Raw genomic sequence first — 14,748 nt, 5'->3', positions numbered from 1 at the left:
TTGATGCCCCATTGGTTTCATCTGCTCTGGTGGAGAGAGGGAATGGGAGATAGCACTCACCATTTAGTGCTGTCTGAGAGAGAGCTGCAGAGCAGCCTCCTCGTAGCAGCAAATGTCAGAGAGCACGACTGGGGTCAGGGAGCTGAACTCTGTTGTACCTTTGGCTGTGTTAATAACAAGTGCAGGAGAAGAAGCACAAAAAGGGGTAGTGGAAAGGCACTGAGGGACTCGGAGCACTAGAGTACATCTGCCCTGCAAAGTGGACAGGTTACAGGGCTGGGTAAGAGCAGCACTGATCTCCTAGTCTGGAGATAAAGCCCCACCTCAGCTCCAGCCAAAGGAATGGGTGCAAAGGCAGGAAGGGGTTAAGTGTACAAAGGAGGCAAATCCTGCAAGAAAGACAATGAATGCCTGATCCAAACAGCTCCTGACTAACTCATGCCTCAGACCAAGGTCACAGACATCCACACAGGGACTCCTGCTCAGCCCCAGGGCTCCAGAGGAACCAGGACATACCGGAGCCTGGCTTGACCTTGGGGCAAAGAGAGAAATTCCTCCTCCTGGTGAAATCCTGACCCTCTAAGGTAAGTTACACTTACCAAATCCCTTACCAGTTTGTTGGGGGTTAGGATTTTTCTTTGTTTCTTTCTCTCATGGAATTTTGTCCCATCTGTTGCTGAGACAATAACAATCAATATTTAAGAGAGACTAACAAAATGGTCAATGTGGGAGAAGGGTGCAGCTGGCTACTCTCTTACCTGGGGAGTTTTCTCTTTGGAAGGGTAGAGGGCAGAGAAGAGCAGAGACATCTCGAGATTTTGAGCTGGGGGAAGGGGCTGGGTGTAGCTCCTCACTCTCTCTTGCTGCGGCATCGTGTGGGGAGACAGGCTGCCATGATTGTGGGGAGAATTCACCAGCACTGCGAGGCTCCATCTCCTGCTGCCTGCTCCTACCATGAGGGAAGCTCTGCTTGTAGGAATGGCTGTTGCACTGGAACCTTAATAACACTTTACCTCACTAAATAAAACCCCTTACCACCTCAGGTGCCTCAGGGGAAACCCCAGGACCCTGAGCCCTTCCCGTCTCCAGAGGAGCCTCTCCCGGCCATGTTCAGGAGCTGGGCTGCTCCTGAAAACATTTCTGTGCCACTGCTCTGGGTTTTTTGCTACACTGCCTGCCTACCTCACAGTTCCTGCTCCAGCTGCAGAGTTCCTGACACACTTCCTTTGCTGCTCTGGGGTGTGCTCATGCCGGGCGCTGCTCCGAGGTTCCTGCGGCAGCCCCAGCCCGCCATCGCCTCATGAGGGAGAGGCGGGCACAGCGCCCCCTGCAGGCTGGGGGAGCCGGAGCTGCCCCAGGGGAGAGCGGCCGGGTCCTCTCCTCGGGCTGGGCCGCGTTTGTGTCCTGCCCCTTGCTGGTGTTTGCCGTGTTATACCAGTTTATACTAGTAAAGAACTGCTATTCCTTTTCCCATAGCTTTGCCTGAAAGCCCTGTAATTTCAACGCTATAATAATTCAGAGGGAAATAGATTATATTCTCTGTTCCAAGGGAGGTTCCTGCCTTGCTTGGCAGTCACTGGTCTTTCAAACCAAGACACAATTTTAAGGCTCAGTCTTTCTCATTGCCTCACAGAAAGTGAATTGGGACCCAGAGAGAACTCATCAGGGATCAGCTAAATATTGATGGCTGTTGATCCTTTGAGGCCTGCAACTGATTTTATGCATTTTCTGTCATTGCTTCAAGTAGAGATAGTCATTGCATTCTGCCATGTTGAGAGGAAGGAGTTACACTGAGATCAATCCTGCTGATCAATGTTCTAATACAATATTATTCTGTGGGACAATTCCAGCATTTAACATTTTCTGGGAAATGATTTCCCATTGCCTCACTCAGGGTTCAAAACAATCATTAGCACTAGTTCAAACTGTTAATGAGGTTAAGGGAGAGCCTGAATCAGCAGAGCAGAATCTGTGACCCTGGAAAGCTTTTCCCCTCCTGTGCCCTCTGCCTGCTCCTTCCGTTTTGGTAAATTGACCAACTCTTCCCCGCAATTTGTACAAAATACATTTTCACTTGTTAATTTTCCACTGCAACTTGATTCATCCAACCAACAAACTTAATTTGTCTGCAAATTGTGCTCTGTGTGGCACCTTCAGAAAGAGCAGCACTATCTTTTTCTAAGCAATGCAGAAATATTAACACTCACTCTTGGCATTTTCTATGTACACAGCCTAGGAGACCTCACTCCAACAAAACCAAATGCAGTCAAATAGGCTTTGCCTGCAGGAAGCTCCAGGTTTTTTGAGGACAGAAACGCCAAAACCAGTGAAAGTTTTCTCCAATCATTCCATTCTTAACTTCAGGGGATTTCTTTATTGTTGCCTGAGGGAATTAAATTCTTGACAGGCTGGGAATAGAGGAGAAGCTTTTACCTAAGATCCCTGGTCCTTCCAGCTTTCCTGCCGATCTGTGGAGCAGCAGCCAAACCTAGCAGAAGAAGAGAAGGCATAACCTGTCCTATCAAAGTACCTGTGAGGGCAGCTGGCACCAAACCCTGCCCAGCACAGAGGCAGCAATGCCCGCTCCCACTCCTGGGTAACTCTGCCCGCAGTCCCAGCTCTCCTGGGATGGAAAATGAGCTGCTAGGTGTGAAGTACAGAGCTGCAAATGAGCTAAAAGTGGTAAATCACAAACATTTCCATCACAGAAAGACTGGAGGAACACGCAGTGCCCTGCAGGTGAGGGAGGTGAGAAGTAAATGACAGATGGACAGGTGAGAGCGGTGCAGAACTGGGTGAAACACAGTTTCTGGGGGTATTTCCAGCCTCACCATAGAAACTCCACCAGTTTTGCTTTGCTTCATACCACAGCCACCTCTGCTTTCCTCTCGTGACTGTAGCAATCCAAGAGAACAGGAATTTACACGTTCCAACACTGGCTGAGGAGCTGTTTGATTTACACAGTGAGACAGGAAGCACATGGGAAAATGTCAAAGAAAATGAGCCATTATCAGAAAAAACCCTCACACATTTATAATTGGAAACATTTATAAATGGAAATCACCTCAAAATCACAGCACTTGCATATTTTGCTACAGGTTACCCACTCAGGGCATTGAGTGAATTTCATTGTGTACAAATTCCATCAGGCTGTGATATATTTATTTTTAAATCTGGTAGCCTTGCTACATGTCCGTAGTTCTCTGATTACTGACTTGCCCTGAATTGCGGGTCTCATGCCAAGAAAATTCTATTTTCTGACAGCAAATGACACAGCTCCACTGCTGATTGATTTTCATAGGTACAGAGAGTGTGCTGTGTATTAGAGTGAGGATGGAGGCAACAATGTTGTTCCTAAAAGATCAAAAGTAGATGGATGAAGACATCTGGACTGCATGACACTTCTGGCTGTCTTTGCTAGGCAATGCAACACTTAATAAAACCAAATTACACAGATGTTCCTAGGAAACTTTTAGTCCTAGGTAGCAAAATGAATAAACTATCGATGTTTCAAACAAAATCTTTCTTCATTCTTATTCCAAAATTTATCAAGTCAATGTAACATCAATCCTTTCTTTGTTTCTCACCAAAACAGGATGAATATGGACAAATTCCTAAAGGCAAACCTGTCCTTGAGGCCATGCACAGGCCCCAGAGAGGCAGCACATTTCAGATTTCATTTCAAACCAAGGCCCACGATGCAAGTGAAGGTGACCCTGCTGGAATCAAGGACAGACTGTGCTCTGTTTGAAGATCACACCTGTGTATAAGCTACACTAATGTTCCTGGGGATGGAATATTTAAATGCAGACTCCTTTCACTTTTCTCACGTTTCAAAAGGAATCACAGCAATGTGTTTCACAGCAACTTTCTGAAAAGAACTGCAAAAAAGACAGCACAGGAAACTTTGTCTGTAATGATGGGGGCTGACTCTCCTCTCAAGCCACTCCTTTAAGCTTCTGTCACCCACACCAGGTTGCAGAAGTTCAGCTGATTTAGGATCAAGCCCAATTTCTGGATGTTGAATGCCCAGAGAAACTTTCTATTAATGACACACAGTAAAATGCACTTTCCAATTCCTGGGATTCACACTGATCTGGAGATAGAAGATGGGAGCTGGAAACAAAAACTTTTCCCTACATTATCAGAAACCACTGTTTATAATAAGGTAAATATGGCACAGCATTGGCAGTATTTGGTGAAAAGTAATTTTAGATGCTTTCAGTAATGCTTTTAAGAGGAATTCTATTTAAGCTGGACATTTGTCAAAACATGACACTGTGAATGCAGGTGTGGTGACATCAGATCCAGGATCTGTACCAGAGAGCTGCTTCAGCAGAGCTCTTGTGCACAGCCTTGCTGTACCTGAAAAGGTTCCATTTCTTTACCAGTCTCTTTATAAAGTGTTTCATACACATTTTTTAATTTTTAATCAGAAAAATATTTCTTTTTTTTTTACTAAATTTACATATTTGCAGTGCAAGCGTTGTAAAGCAAGGCCATCTTCTAGTTTTGCACACGGATTTCTGGACATGACAGTAATAAAAGTAAATCATAGCATTCAGAAGGGAAAAATCTTGATAAAAAGAAGGAAAGGTTTGGGGTTAGATAGATTGATTAAATAGTTCCTCTTGACTTGGTGCATCAGAGAAAGTGAGGTTTCCAAAAGTGAATACCTGTGTTAGAAATACTGAGCTTAAGATAAACTATTCAAAAACGTTTTGTGATCAAATCTGCAATGGACTGAAGCTGCATGAGGAATCTCCCTTGGGAGATTAAAACCCCTCTATTAGAACGGAAAGGAAGTGCAAGAGCACACAGTGAGAAGGGGAATGCTGCAATCCTCACACAGAGAGGAAAAGGGAATGCCTGCAGCACATCAGGTTCTAAAGGACAGCTCCACGGTTGCTTAGAAGAGTTCTGTCCCTGATTAGCTTTTTGACACCTGATTAATCCCCTTCCCTGTGCTAAGTATCGAGTGTTAACAGATGCTTTTCAGCCAACACCATCTTCTTTCCCTCAGAACAATTAAGGAACCAGGAATGAAAACTGATTTGCCAAGTGTCTCTATTGCAAACATAAAATTTCCATAGTGTGCCCTCTGGGCGCCTTTAGTTCACTGCTGTTACCCATTGTGCCCTCCCACACTCTCTCGCTTCCCTTGTCCCACTAAGAATTTCCCTTCACTATCAGCAACTTCAGCTGCCAGAGGGCAGGGATGGATGGGATTTAGGGCAGGAATTGTTCCCTGTGAGGGTGGCAGGGCCTGGCACAGGTGCCCAGAGCAGCTGTGGCTGCCCCTGGATCCCTGGCAAGTGCCAAGGCCAGGCTGGATTGGGCTGGGAGCACCCTGGGACAGTGGAAAACGTCCCTGCCATGGCAGGGGTGGAATGGGGTGGGATTTAGGGTCCCTTCCAACCCAGAGCATTCCAGGATTCCATGAACTCACTCTGCAGATCATTTATTACTCCGGCATGTGAACACTGCTCAGAAATGGTGCACAGCCACGGTTCTCACCCAAGGTGATGGAAATTGGAGCACTCACCCTGTTTGATATCCAGGCTCCCGCTGCAAAGTTGAAGGTTCAATAGGAAGAAATGACTTCTTTGCCAAAGTCTCAGAGTGATTTTCTGCACAATTTGGCATCTTAATATTTTTACATTTTGGTCTAAATGATTTATGCTTCAGAGTTGTAAGTATTTTATATTTTAACATAAGTGATTGCTTTCCACAAATTTTCAAGACTTCTTCCATAACAGAGCACTGTCACTTTGCATTAAGCTCCAGAGTAACTGCCTTTTCTTTTATAGTCTCCATCAGAGATGGATGCAGTTGCAAAAAAAATCCATGGAATAATATATCCTTATCCTACTATGATGAGATGTGGAATACATGCCACAAAACCCAAAGTTAACTGGGAACAAAGGGAATGACAACTTCTTTAAATTCCCACACAGCAAACCCACTCCCAGGAATTACCCAGCATTTCAGAAACCAACATCAATAAACACAAGTAAATTGATAGAATCACAGAAGGTCAGAGCTGGAAAGGACCCACAAGGACCATTGAATTCCAGCTCCTGGCCCTGCACAGGATCACACCATGTGCCTGGAATGGTATTTCTTATGTCAGGCTCACGTGGTATTCCCTGTGTGAACGCCATTGGTATTGTTCAGAGGCACTGCTAAAAGGATGGAATAATTACAGACAGGCGTTCCAAAAGTTCACATAAAAGAAATGCACATTATGCACAGGAAGATGCTGAAAGCACTGTATAGTCTGGGCCAAATTCCATCTGCCAAATGCTCCCAGCCACTCTCGTTCCTGTGCTAGAGATGGGGAGTAGCTGAGCTGTAAGTAACTCCACCCAGGTAGCCAAATGCCTCCTCCTGCTTGCCCAGGTTGCTGTATTTAGGGCATCCATGGCTGTTGCTATAAAAGGCTTTGGGAGCAGAGGGGGGCAGGAGCAAGGCCCACAAATCCTCAGCCAGCCCAGACAAGTGCCAGCACCAGCTCGTCCTTCCCAATGCTCTGAACAGAGACAGAAACACTGAAACGAGTGGTTCACTCCAGCTTCCAAAGTGCTCCCCTGCCACTACTGAAACCAAGAGGTGGAAAGACAAAGAAAAACCACCAGGAGATTTCCTGAGGATGCTACTGATGAGTGTTTTATCACCTGCAGCAGGGCTGGCTGCACTGGGCTGGCTGGGATGGGGTTAACTCCTCTCATGCTGTGGTTTGGGTTGGTGACCAAACCAACGCTGACCGTGCTGACGTTTCAGCTGCTGCTGGACTGTGCTGGCACAGCACAGGGGCTTTCTCTGCCCCTCAGGATTGTTCACATTTGTTTCACCTCAATCCACAGCTTTCCTTTCTTTGGCTCTTCTTTCCTCTTCTCCCATCCCATCGGACAAAGGGGACGGGAGCAGCTGCAGGGATCAGTGAGGGAGGAGGCACTGGGTTCACCCACACCCCTGCTGTGTTATCCTGTGTTATCCCGTGTTATCCCGTGTTATCCTGTGTTATCCTGTGTTATCCTGTGTTATCATATATGTCATGTGTTATCCCATGTTATGGTGTGTTATCATGTAATTCATGTGTTATCACATTAAAATGTGTTGTAATGTTACTGTATGTTGTCACCTGTGTGTTATTACATTCTATTCACATGTTATCATGTGTTGTCATATGCTACCATGTTATCACATGCTACCATTCCATTGTAGCACTTCAGCCATTCTTGCAGTGTCGGTGATTCAGTTTTATTTACATTTTCAGTCTAGAAGGTGCCTAGAAGGGAGGAAGGGGCACTGACACCTGGCAGGAGGTTGCAGTGGCCCTTTCTTGTAGCAAGAGGGGATCTGCCTGATGATGGTCCCCACCTCTGGCTGGTGGCTCCCCAGACACCCAGAGTTCCTGTGGGAACTGCTCAGGGAAGGTCAGAGCCAGAGGAATACACAAAGGAAGCAGAGAGACTATCTCAGATTTTGTATGTACATCAGGAGCTCTTTTTAAAGGCCATCTCAACTTAGGTAACTTCTTCTCCTCTTTTCTAACCTTTCCTTCCTTTTCTCCTCAGCTTTAAACCTTCTCCAGAGCACAAGAGAAATCTATTAATGGGAGAAGAATGTAAAGGAGTGATCAAGAAAACAACTTGTGGGTTGGAACAAGCTGACCTTTAAGGTCCTTCCCAACACAAACCATTCTATGATTCCAATTTCAATTTTAGACCTGTTCCATTTCACACATTTGTCTTCTTTCTGGCTCTATTGATTTCCATAAATTAACCCACAGAGGAGTCCAGGCTCACCACATGTTCGGACTACTCATGAACTGCAAACTGTTTTGGAGGGGAAAATCTTCTGGAAGTTTGTGCCTTCATAATTCTGTAAGTGGCAAGTGCTCTGAATGTCCCTCCCTCAGAACCAGCCCCTCCCTGGGGTGCACAGGACCCTGTTCTCATTCTGTGCAAGTGAAGGGGTCCCAGCAGCACAGGGAGGGTCACAGAGCCATTATGGGATGGCCCCGGTGCCTCCAGGGCATGCAGGACCCGTGCACTGCCAGGGACCACCCTGAGCTGCATCCCAGCAGCAGCAGGATTGGAAAGGGCATCCAGACACATCCTGCTGGATCTGTGCTGATTCAGAGCAGCTGGGGACCAGCCTGACTTTGCTAAAAGAGGGCAAATTAATGGACTAAACTTTGCATGGCTCCTCCTTTGAACTCAACAATGAATGACATCTGTGGCTCTTGTGCTTCTTTCTGATCCTGCTGAAGCTCCAGCCATGCAGGCATTAGCATGAGCACCACGAGGAGCTCTGGATCCAGTGCCTCCCTCTGTGTCTGCAATCCCAGTGTGCTTTTATACTGATCCAACAGAGACTGCCTAAAGCAGCCAAAAAGCCTTTTCTGCTGCACTAGCAACAGTCTAAATCTTTTTCCAACCATAATGCCTGCATAATTTTTCCTCTGATATTTATTAAGCCCCTTGAGACATTCTATAACTTCAGCATTCCCTTATTTTTAACCAAACACTATTTTCATTCCTTTATATGGGCATTTTGTTTCTCGTCCTTCTCCTGCACTGCTTCCAGAAGTCCTTCCCTTATTTCATTACTGCTCCCCACCAGCATCTTTGCAAATCCCTCAGAACCCAGAGGCTGAGTGCAAACATGAAATGATGGTTGGGAGATGAGAACTGACCTTTCCCCATTCCCATCCAGGGGGTCTCTCCAGGGTCTTTAGGATAAACAGGAACCCACTGGTTCCTGTTTAAAAGCTGAACTGACCTGCTTTTAGGGCTGGTGTCCCTCTGCCCTCACACTTCTGTGTCCCAGGAGGCTCTGAATGAACAAGCAAAGGCCCATTTCCTCTCAGTTTCCCTTCAGATGGGAACAAAGGATTCAAATAATTTTCCCTGTGTTCTTCACTGGGAAAAGATGTATGGAGTCATCTCCAATGCATATAAAGGGAGAAATTTCAAAGTGTCTCCTACTGTCATTTTCATTCTATAATTAATAACTATATGCAGAAAGGCCTTCCACACCATTTTCTCGCTGTCACACATCCCAAATCAGACAGAGAAAAAGAATGTCCCCTGATAGGAAGTATCTATGTCCTGCTATAGTATTTCCCCTAATTTAGGTTACATTATTGATGTACAGAACTCTGTGCTTGAATAATGTAACAGTAAGGCTCTTACAGAAAGCACCAGCCCTGGCTTTAAAGTGTGTCTATAAAGATAACAAAAAGGTATTTTAAAAGTCCAGCAGCTTTCAAACAATATATTTTCAAGTTACACAAATGCTCACCACAAGGAATTTAAAACCGAGGTGAGAAGGGAGGGCAACATTTCTTCTAAAATGCTAATGAGCTACTGCCTTATAAAGTGAAAAAAAATCAACAAATCTGACATTTGAACAAACATTATGAATATTCAGGAAGTTTAAGCTGCTGATTCAAGGTTTTCTAGGAGTGTACAACTTTTGCACTGATCACACAAGCCATTCCCTTTCTTCTCATCACGAGCACACTCGGCTGTGGTGTCGGTGTGCTGCTGGAACATATGCGTGGAATTGCAGGGACTGGAATTCATCCAGATGGCAGGGAGCTCTGGAATTGTTACTCCTATGCTACAGATGTTTAACAATCCAACCATATGGCTCCAATAAGGCAGCCTTGTCAAAGAATGCAAAAGCTGCACCAGACACAGAGCCCTGTAAATGGGAACGCAGTCCTGAGGTGGGAATGTTCATGTGGCTGCACTATAAATGCACACATCACACCAGCAAACTGTGTGGCTATTGCAATTACAGAATTTGTGAAACATTATTTAAACTCCTGAAAACAATCAGGCCTCCTATTTGCATAATTTCCCCAAGTCAGTTATTAAAAGAGCATTTCTCATTTGTTTTTGAAATTCATTAAAGGCATCAAACAAAGGTGAGTTGAAAAGCTGGGTAAATAAACACATGTAAATACAATAATGTCCCCAATCTCTGGCCTGAGGGAAATACCAATGTAAGTAAAAACTGAGATTTAACCAGTGAGACCAACAATTTCTCCAGAAAAGGATTTGTCAAAGTCAGGGGCCCCTGCTGATGCTTGTGACAATTGTAATGTGGAAAGTTGAATGTTGAGAAACAATCTGGGATCAATAATATCTTGGCCAAGAAAGGAAAGCACCATGAAATGGTCAATCTATAACTCTACTGATTTTTGGCAGGTTTGAAAGACAGATAAATGGCAGCAAATCAGATTGTTAAATCACTAATCCTGTCATTATTACATCCCGTCACATTGCATAGATTTAGACATTAGAAAAAGAGTGTAAGGTAGGAGAGTGAAGAAAACACTTAAAAGCTCAACTCAATCAGTGCAGAAAAGGTGAATTCCCCACTTTTTGTTTCATGGTTGGTGCTTTTCTGCCCAGAAGTCAGCTGGCAGTGGCTGCTGCTCAGTCCCATCTGCCCTCCCTGTGATGTCGGGTCTCTGACCCTTTGTTCCCCACAAGAAGTGTCTCCTCTGTACAAATCTGTTGTGCAAGAATAAGATTAAAATGGACAGACTGAACAAAGCATTGGTCTCTCAGACAAAAATGCATCCATTTAGCACACAGGGCATCTTTCCACCTGACATATTCTTAAAGGGAACTATTCAATTACCATCTCCTCACAGGCTAAAGAGCACAAAAGAATCATGTAATATTCTTTTTCTCTGTTTTTTTTTGAGCAACAAAGTATTCCAAGCTGCTTTATCTACCACAGATACTAATCTAGGCAATATAATTTTAAAATATCCTTACAAAAACCTTGAAGGGCAGTTGAACCCTGTGGTTGTTTAAAAAAAGATTTTCTGCAGTTTATGCATTTGCTCTGCCAAAAGCTTACCTTAGCATACAAAGTACAGTAAATCATAGCTGCTCTGATTTACTGCCCAGGCTGTGCTGTTTGTTTTCAGGGACAGCTCAGGGAAAAGCTCTGTCAAGTGTAAGAACATTCAGAGGAGGGGAATCGTTTTGCAAAGCTCCCACAATGGTAACAACACTGCTGAGATATCAGTGAAGGGGAAAAAAAATGCAGATGTGCATTTGCAGCATTTTTCAGGGGGGATATTTTGAATACCACTGCAACCCCAAAATATTTCAAGCCCTTTGGAGGCACAAAGATAATTTCATAGCCCAAAACTCTTCAGCCTAAGTATTAATGGGCTGGCCAGTGGTATAATTTACCAGGCAACCAGTTAAATTATTGGACTTTGTGCCTGAATTCCACATTTTATGGGGCAGCAGCACATATAGACACCAAAAAGGCAAAGAAGACAACAGAAAAGTGGCAGAGCAAGAAGGTCTGCATCAACATGATTATTTAGAACTGAGGGTAGATTTTATTAGACTTAATCTATTTAGTAAGCCCCAACAGGAGGACAAAGCTAAAACCATATATCTGACATCCTTTTAAAAGTTAGTAAATGAGAAGGGAAAAGATCAAAACTGTAGCAGAAAGCCTTCACTTCTGCTTTAAAATCCAAGAAACAGTCATTAATAGAGATTTAAACTCAGCCCTCTCTAGTCTAAACATGTCACTGTTAATTACAAAGCTATTTAACTTTTGCAAGAAATAAAGACTGCTATTAATGAAAGAAGAACCAATTAGCCTTTAATCTACACACTGTTTTTTAATCAAACTTTCTTTTGATCATCAGACTCACTGCAGGATGTATCCCTCCTCCCCATGCTGTAGTGGCTTCCATGATTGCTAATGGAATGGGTTTTGAAGGGCTGGCTGAGCAGGGAGAGCCCCCTCCCTCCCTGCCAGGGACAGCTCAGGAAAGGGGAATTTTGTGTCCTGACCACTCCTGGAGCCTTTAGAGGAGTAGCACTGAATGTGTCTAGAGGAACTTGGGACAGGAGTACTGGACAAGCACATTAGGAACCAGAAAAAAACCCCAACAGTTTAAAGAGAAGTAAGAAATGGGATGGAAAAAGGCAAAAGCGGAGAAGTGCCTCCAGGAATGAAAATGGAATTCACTGCTGACTGCAGAGAATGATGAATGAGAGAATTTGCTTGTTGGCACAGGAACATATTGTGGAAAAACAAAACAAAACAGAACAAATGGGATCAGGGCTTGATGTGTTACAAACAAAAGGGGTGACACGAAAAGGATCCCATTAGCAAAATATTGTGCCTCCAAACTGTTGCTTGAGGGCTCAGAGAATTTCAAGGAGGTTTTCTGTTTGGTTTTGGGGTGTTTTTTTTTTTTTTCTGTGTGGCTACCTGTAATAGCAAAATAATAAGTCCAAGGGTCTGGACTCGATCATGATGGAGAACTCCTTCCCTGACATCATTTCCCTCTCGGCTGCTGCGGTCTCCGGGAAGGACAGAGAGCAGACAGCCCTGAGCACACACCAGGCTGATAATGAAATACAGAACTGACTCCTGCACATGTAAACAGCAGAGAAAATGTAACTATTATCTGCTCTGTGTCAAACACGGGGCTCTTGGTCTGACCAGATACCTGCTGCCTGCTCTGAATTAGCAAAATTTCAGTGTATGCTGTTCTTTCTCCATCACAGAAGGATAAAATTTGCCTGGCAGCAGCAGAACACTAAGTATTAATACAAACAAAAAAACCACTTCAAAACAAATGTTAATATCCTCCAAGAATCAGAAAGTCTGGAGAGATTTATTGTTGGGACAGTATGACACTTAAAAAAAGAATTAAAAATAAAAAAATCAATAGATTGCTGGGAGAAAAGTGAAAATAAATACACTCTGTGCCAGACAGGATTCTGAGTCATGAAATTCAAGATTAATAAAAGTATGTGGAACAACTGCTGACATGGTATTGACACCTGAGATATTTGAAGGTAGGTACATACTTACCATAGGGAGGATTCCAGCACAGACAATAGGTTGCAATAAATGTTTTTCAGGACTCAGCTAACAGCATTTTGCACTTCAAAAGATCAAATTATCACACTTTCTGTAAAATAATTCTAATGCCTTATCTCAAAGGCCTGGTGATTTTTCACAGTCCAAACCCCTTTAATGCAACTGTTTGGCGTAAAGGTCATTGAAAATGAGATCAGGGTCCATTCATGGTTTTCAGCTGCTTGTGTATTACAGTATGAACCCAGGAACTCACATAAAAACATCAAGTGAGCTAAAAAGAAATAGCTGCAAAGCACAGTGCCAAGATATTTGAAGTTAGCTGCATAATTGTATAATTTCTACATTTATTCCATGGCATTATAAAGATGTTAATAAAGTTTGGATTCTGGTGCTGATCAAAACCTCTTTGTGTTTTTTTTGTCATAATGTCACAATACAAGACCTGGACAGGAGATCCCATCTCCACTCTCCTTTTGAGCACATGCAGAACACTCAGAAAGCTGCAATACTGAAAATATGTGACACTAATGTACAGGGTATTTTTAATTAACCAGGCTCTTAGGCGTTGTTGAAAGATCCATTTTGATTTTTGTCCCCCCTCATATTGACCTAAAACACTCCAGAGCTCTGTATTTATTTATACAGTGCAGCTGGGAGAAAAGTTCTTCTGACATATGAGAAGCTTTGAAAAGTTAAATTGTTGATGGGAACCATTGTGGAAAAAAATGAGTTTTTAACTTATTTAACTCTTGTAAGAACTTTCAAAGGTAAGAGGCAGAACCTTTACACTGCTGCTTAAATTATGCAGTGGTTTATTCCTGGGTGTTCCCAATTCCCCTAATTCCTTAGCACTGGTGAATACTTGCATTAATTACTCCCCAAACTAAGCTCTGCTTGAAGAAGGCACTCAAGAACCTCATTAGCTCCCTCCCCAATGACATCAGCCAAATTACAGGAGATGCTCATACCGAAACACCCCGAAATATTCTGTACCCGCAATTCCTCCTGCCAGCAGCGCCAGCTGCGAGCCCTGACCACCAACCCTGATTCAACAACCCCTGTGAGTGCTCCCCGGCTGCTGCAGCCCGTGTGGCTCGTGGCTCGGGTACGTACGGATGCAGTAGTCCCCGCTCTCGTAGTAGCCGGGGCAGCACTGCGAGCGTCGCCGGTACATCGTGCGCAGCCCCCTGCGATAGGCGGTCTTGTAGCTGATCCTGCACCACGGGACACAAAACCATTGGGCACTGTTGAGAATCAACGCCTCCTGCTGCAGCCATGCTTGTGTTAAATTATAGTGAGGGTAGCATTCAATGATTATTTTTAAATGCATGGAAGGGTTTTGATAATAAAACCCGTAATAAGGGAGGGATCGATACTTGTTTTGAAGATTGAAATATGGGTTGTGTTATAAACACAGTGCTCGTGACAGTCACTGGAGCTCTTCCTGGGCCAGCTGCTGTCTTTAAACATTTTCCCAGTCCTGCAGCAAGGGCAGGGAGTTTCTTCAAGAATAAATGATTTATTTTTGCACATCGGCAAGGTCAGAGCTCATCAATGGAAGGAACAGAGTCTTCTGCAGAGACCACTGTGTCAGCTGCTACACAAAACCTTCCCACAGTGGCACCTGCTCTCAACACACAACTTGAGAAGTTAACCCCAAGTGATTTGTCCCTGCTTGCTGACCCTTCCAAGGCACTCATACCTTGCAAAGTGTCATTATAGTCCCAGTGCAGTATTTAAAGCCTGCTTTCCCCACCACAATGCTGTAGTCCACAGAAATTAAAAGGTGTTTAGCATTCTGAAGCATTCCTATATTTATTCATAGCATTAGCAAGGATGCCACATAAGAAAGGT

At 44.0% G+C, this 14,748-nt stretch overlaps 1 protein-coding gene across 7 annotated transcripts in view; it reads right to left on the bottom strand.

The window, feature by feature from the left end:
* The window catches only part of MEGF11 (multiple EGF like domains 11), a 251,691-nt gene that overhangs the window by 174,407 nt on the left and 62,536 nt on the right, over positions 1–14,748 (bottom strand). For all 7 annotated transcript variants that reach the window (XM_063413057.1, XM_063413059.1, XM_063413061.1 and 4 more), the window contains exon 5: positions 14,008–14,108. In XM_063413057.1, coding sequence (XP_063269127.1) covers positions 14,008–14,108 — 101 coding nt within the window. The remainder of the gene's footprint in view (positions 1–14,007; positions 14,109–14,748) is intronic.

The sequence above is a fragment of the Prinia subflava genome, chromosome 15 (assembly GCF_021018805.1).
Source record: "Prinia subflava isolate CZ2003 ecotype Zambia chromosome 15, Cam_Psub_1.2, whole genome shotgun sequence".
NCBI classification, from domain to species: Eukaryota; Metazoa; Chordata; class Aves; order Passeriformes; family Cisticolidae; genus Prinia; species Prinia subflava.
The sequence above is the reverse complement of the archived record's forward strand: the minus strand, read 5'-3'. Positions and strand labels throughout refer to the sequence as shown.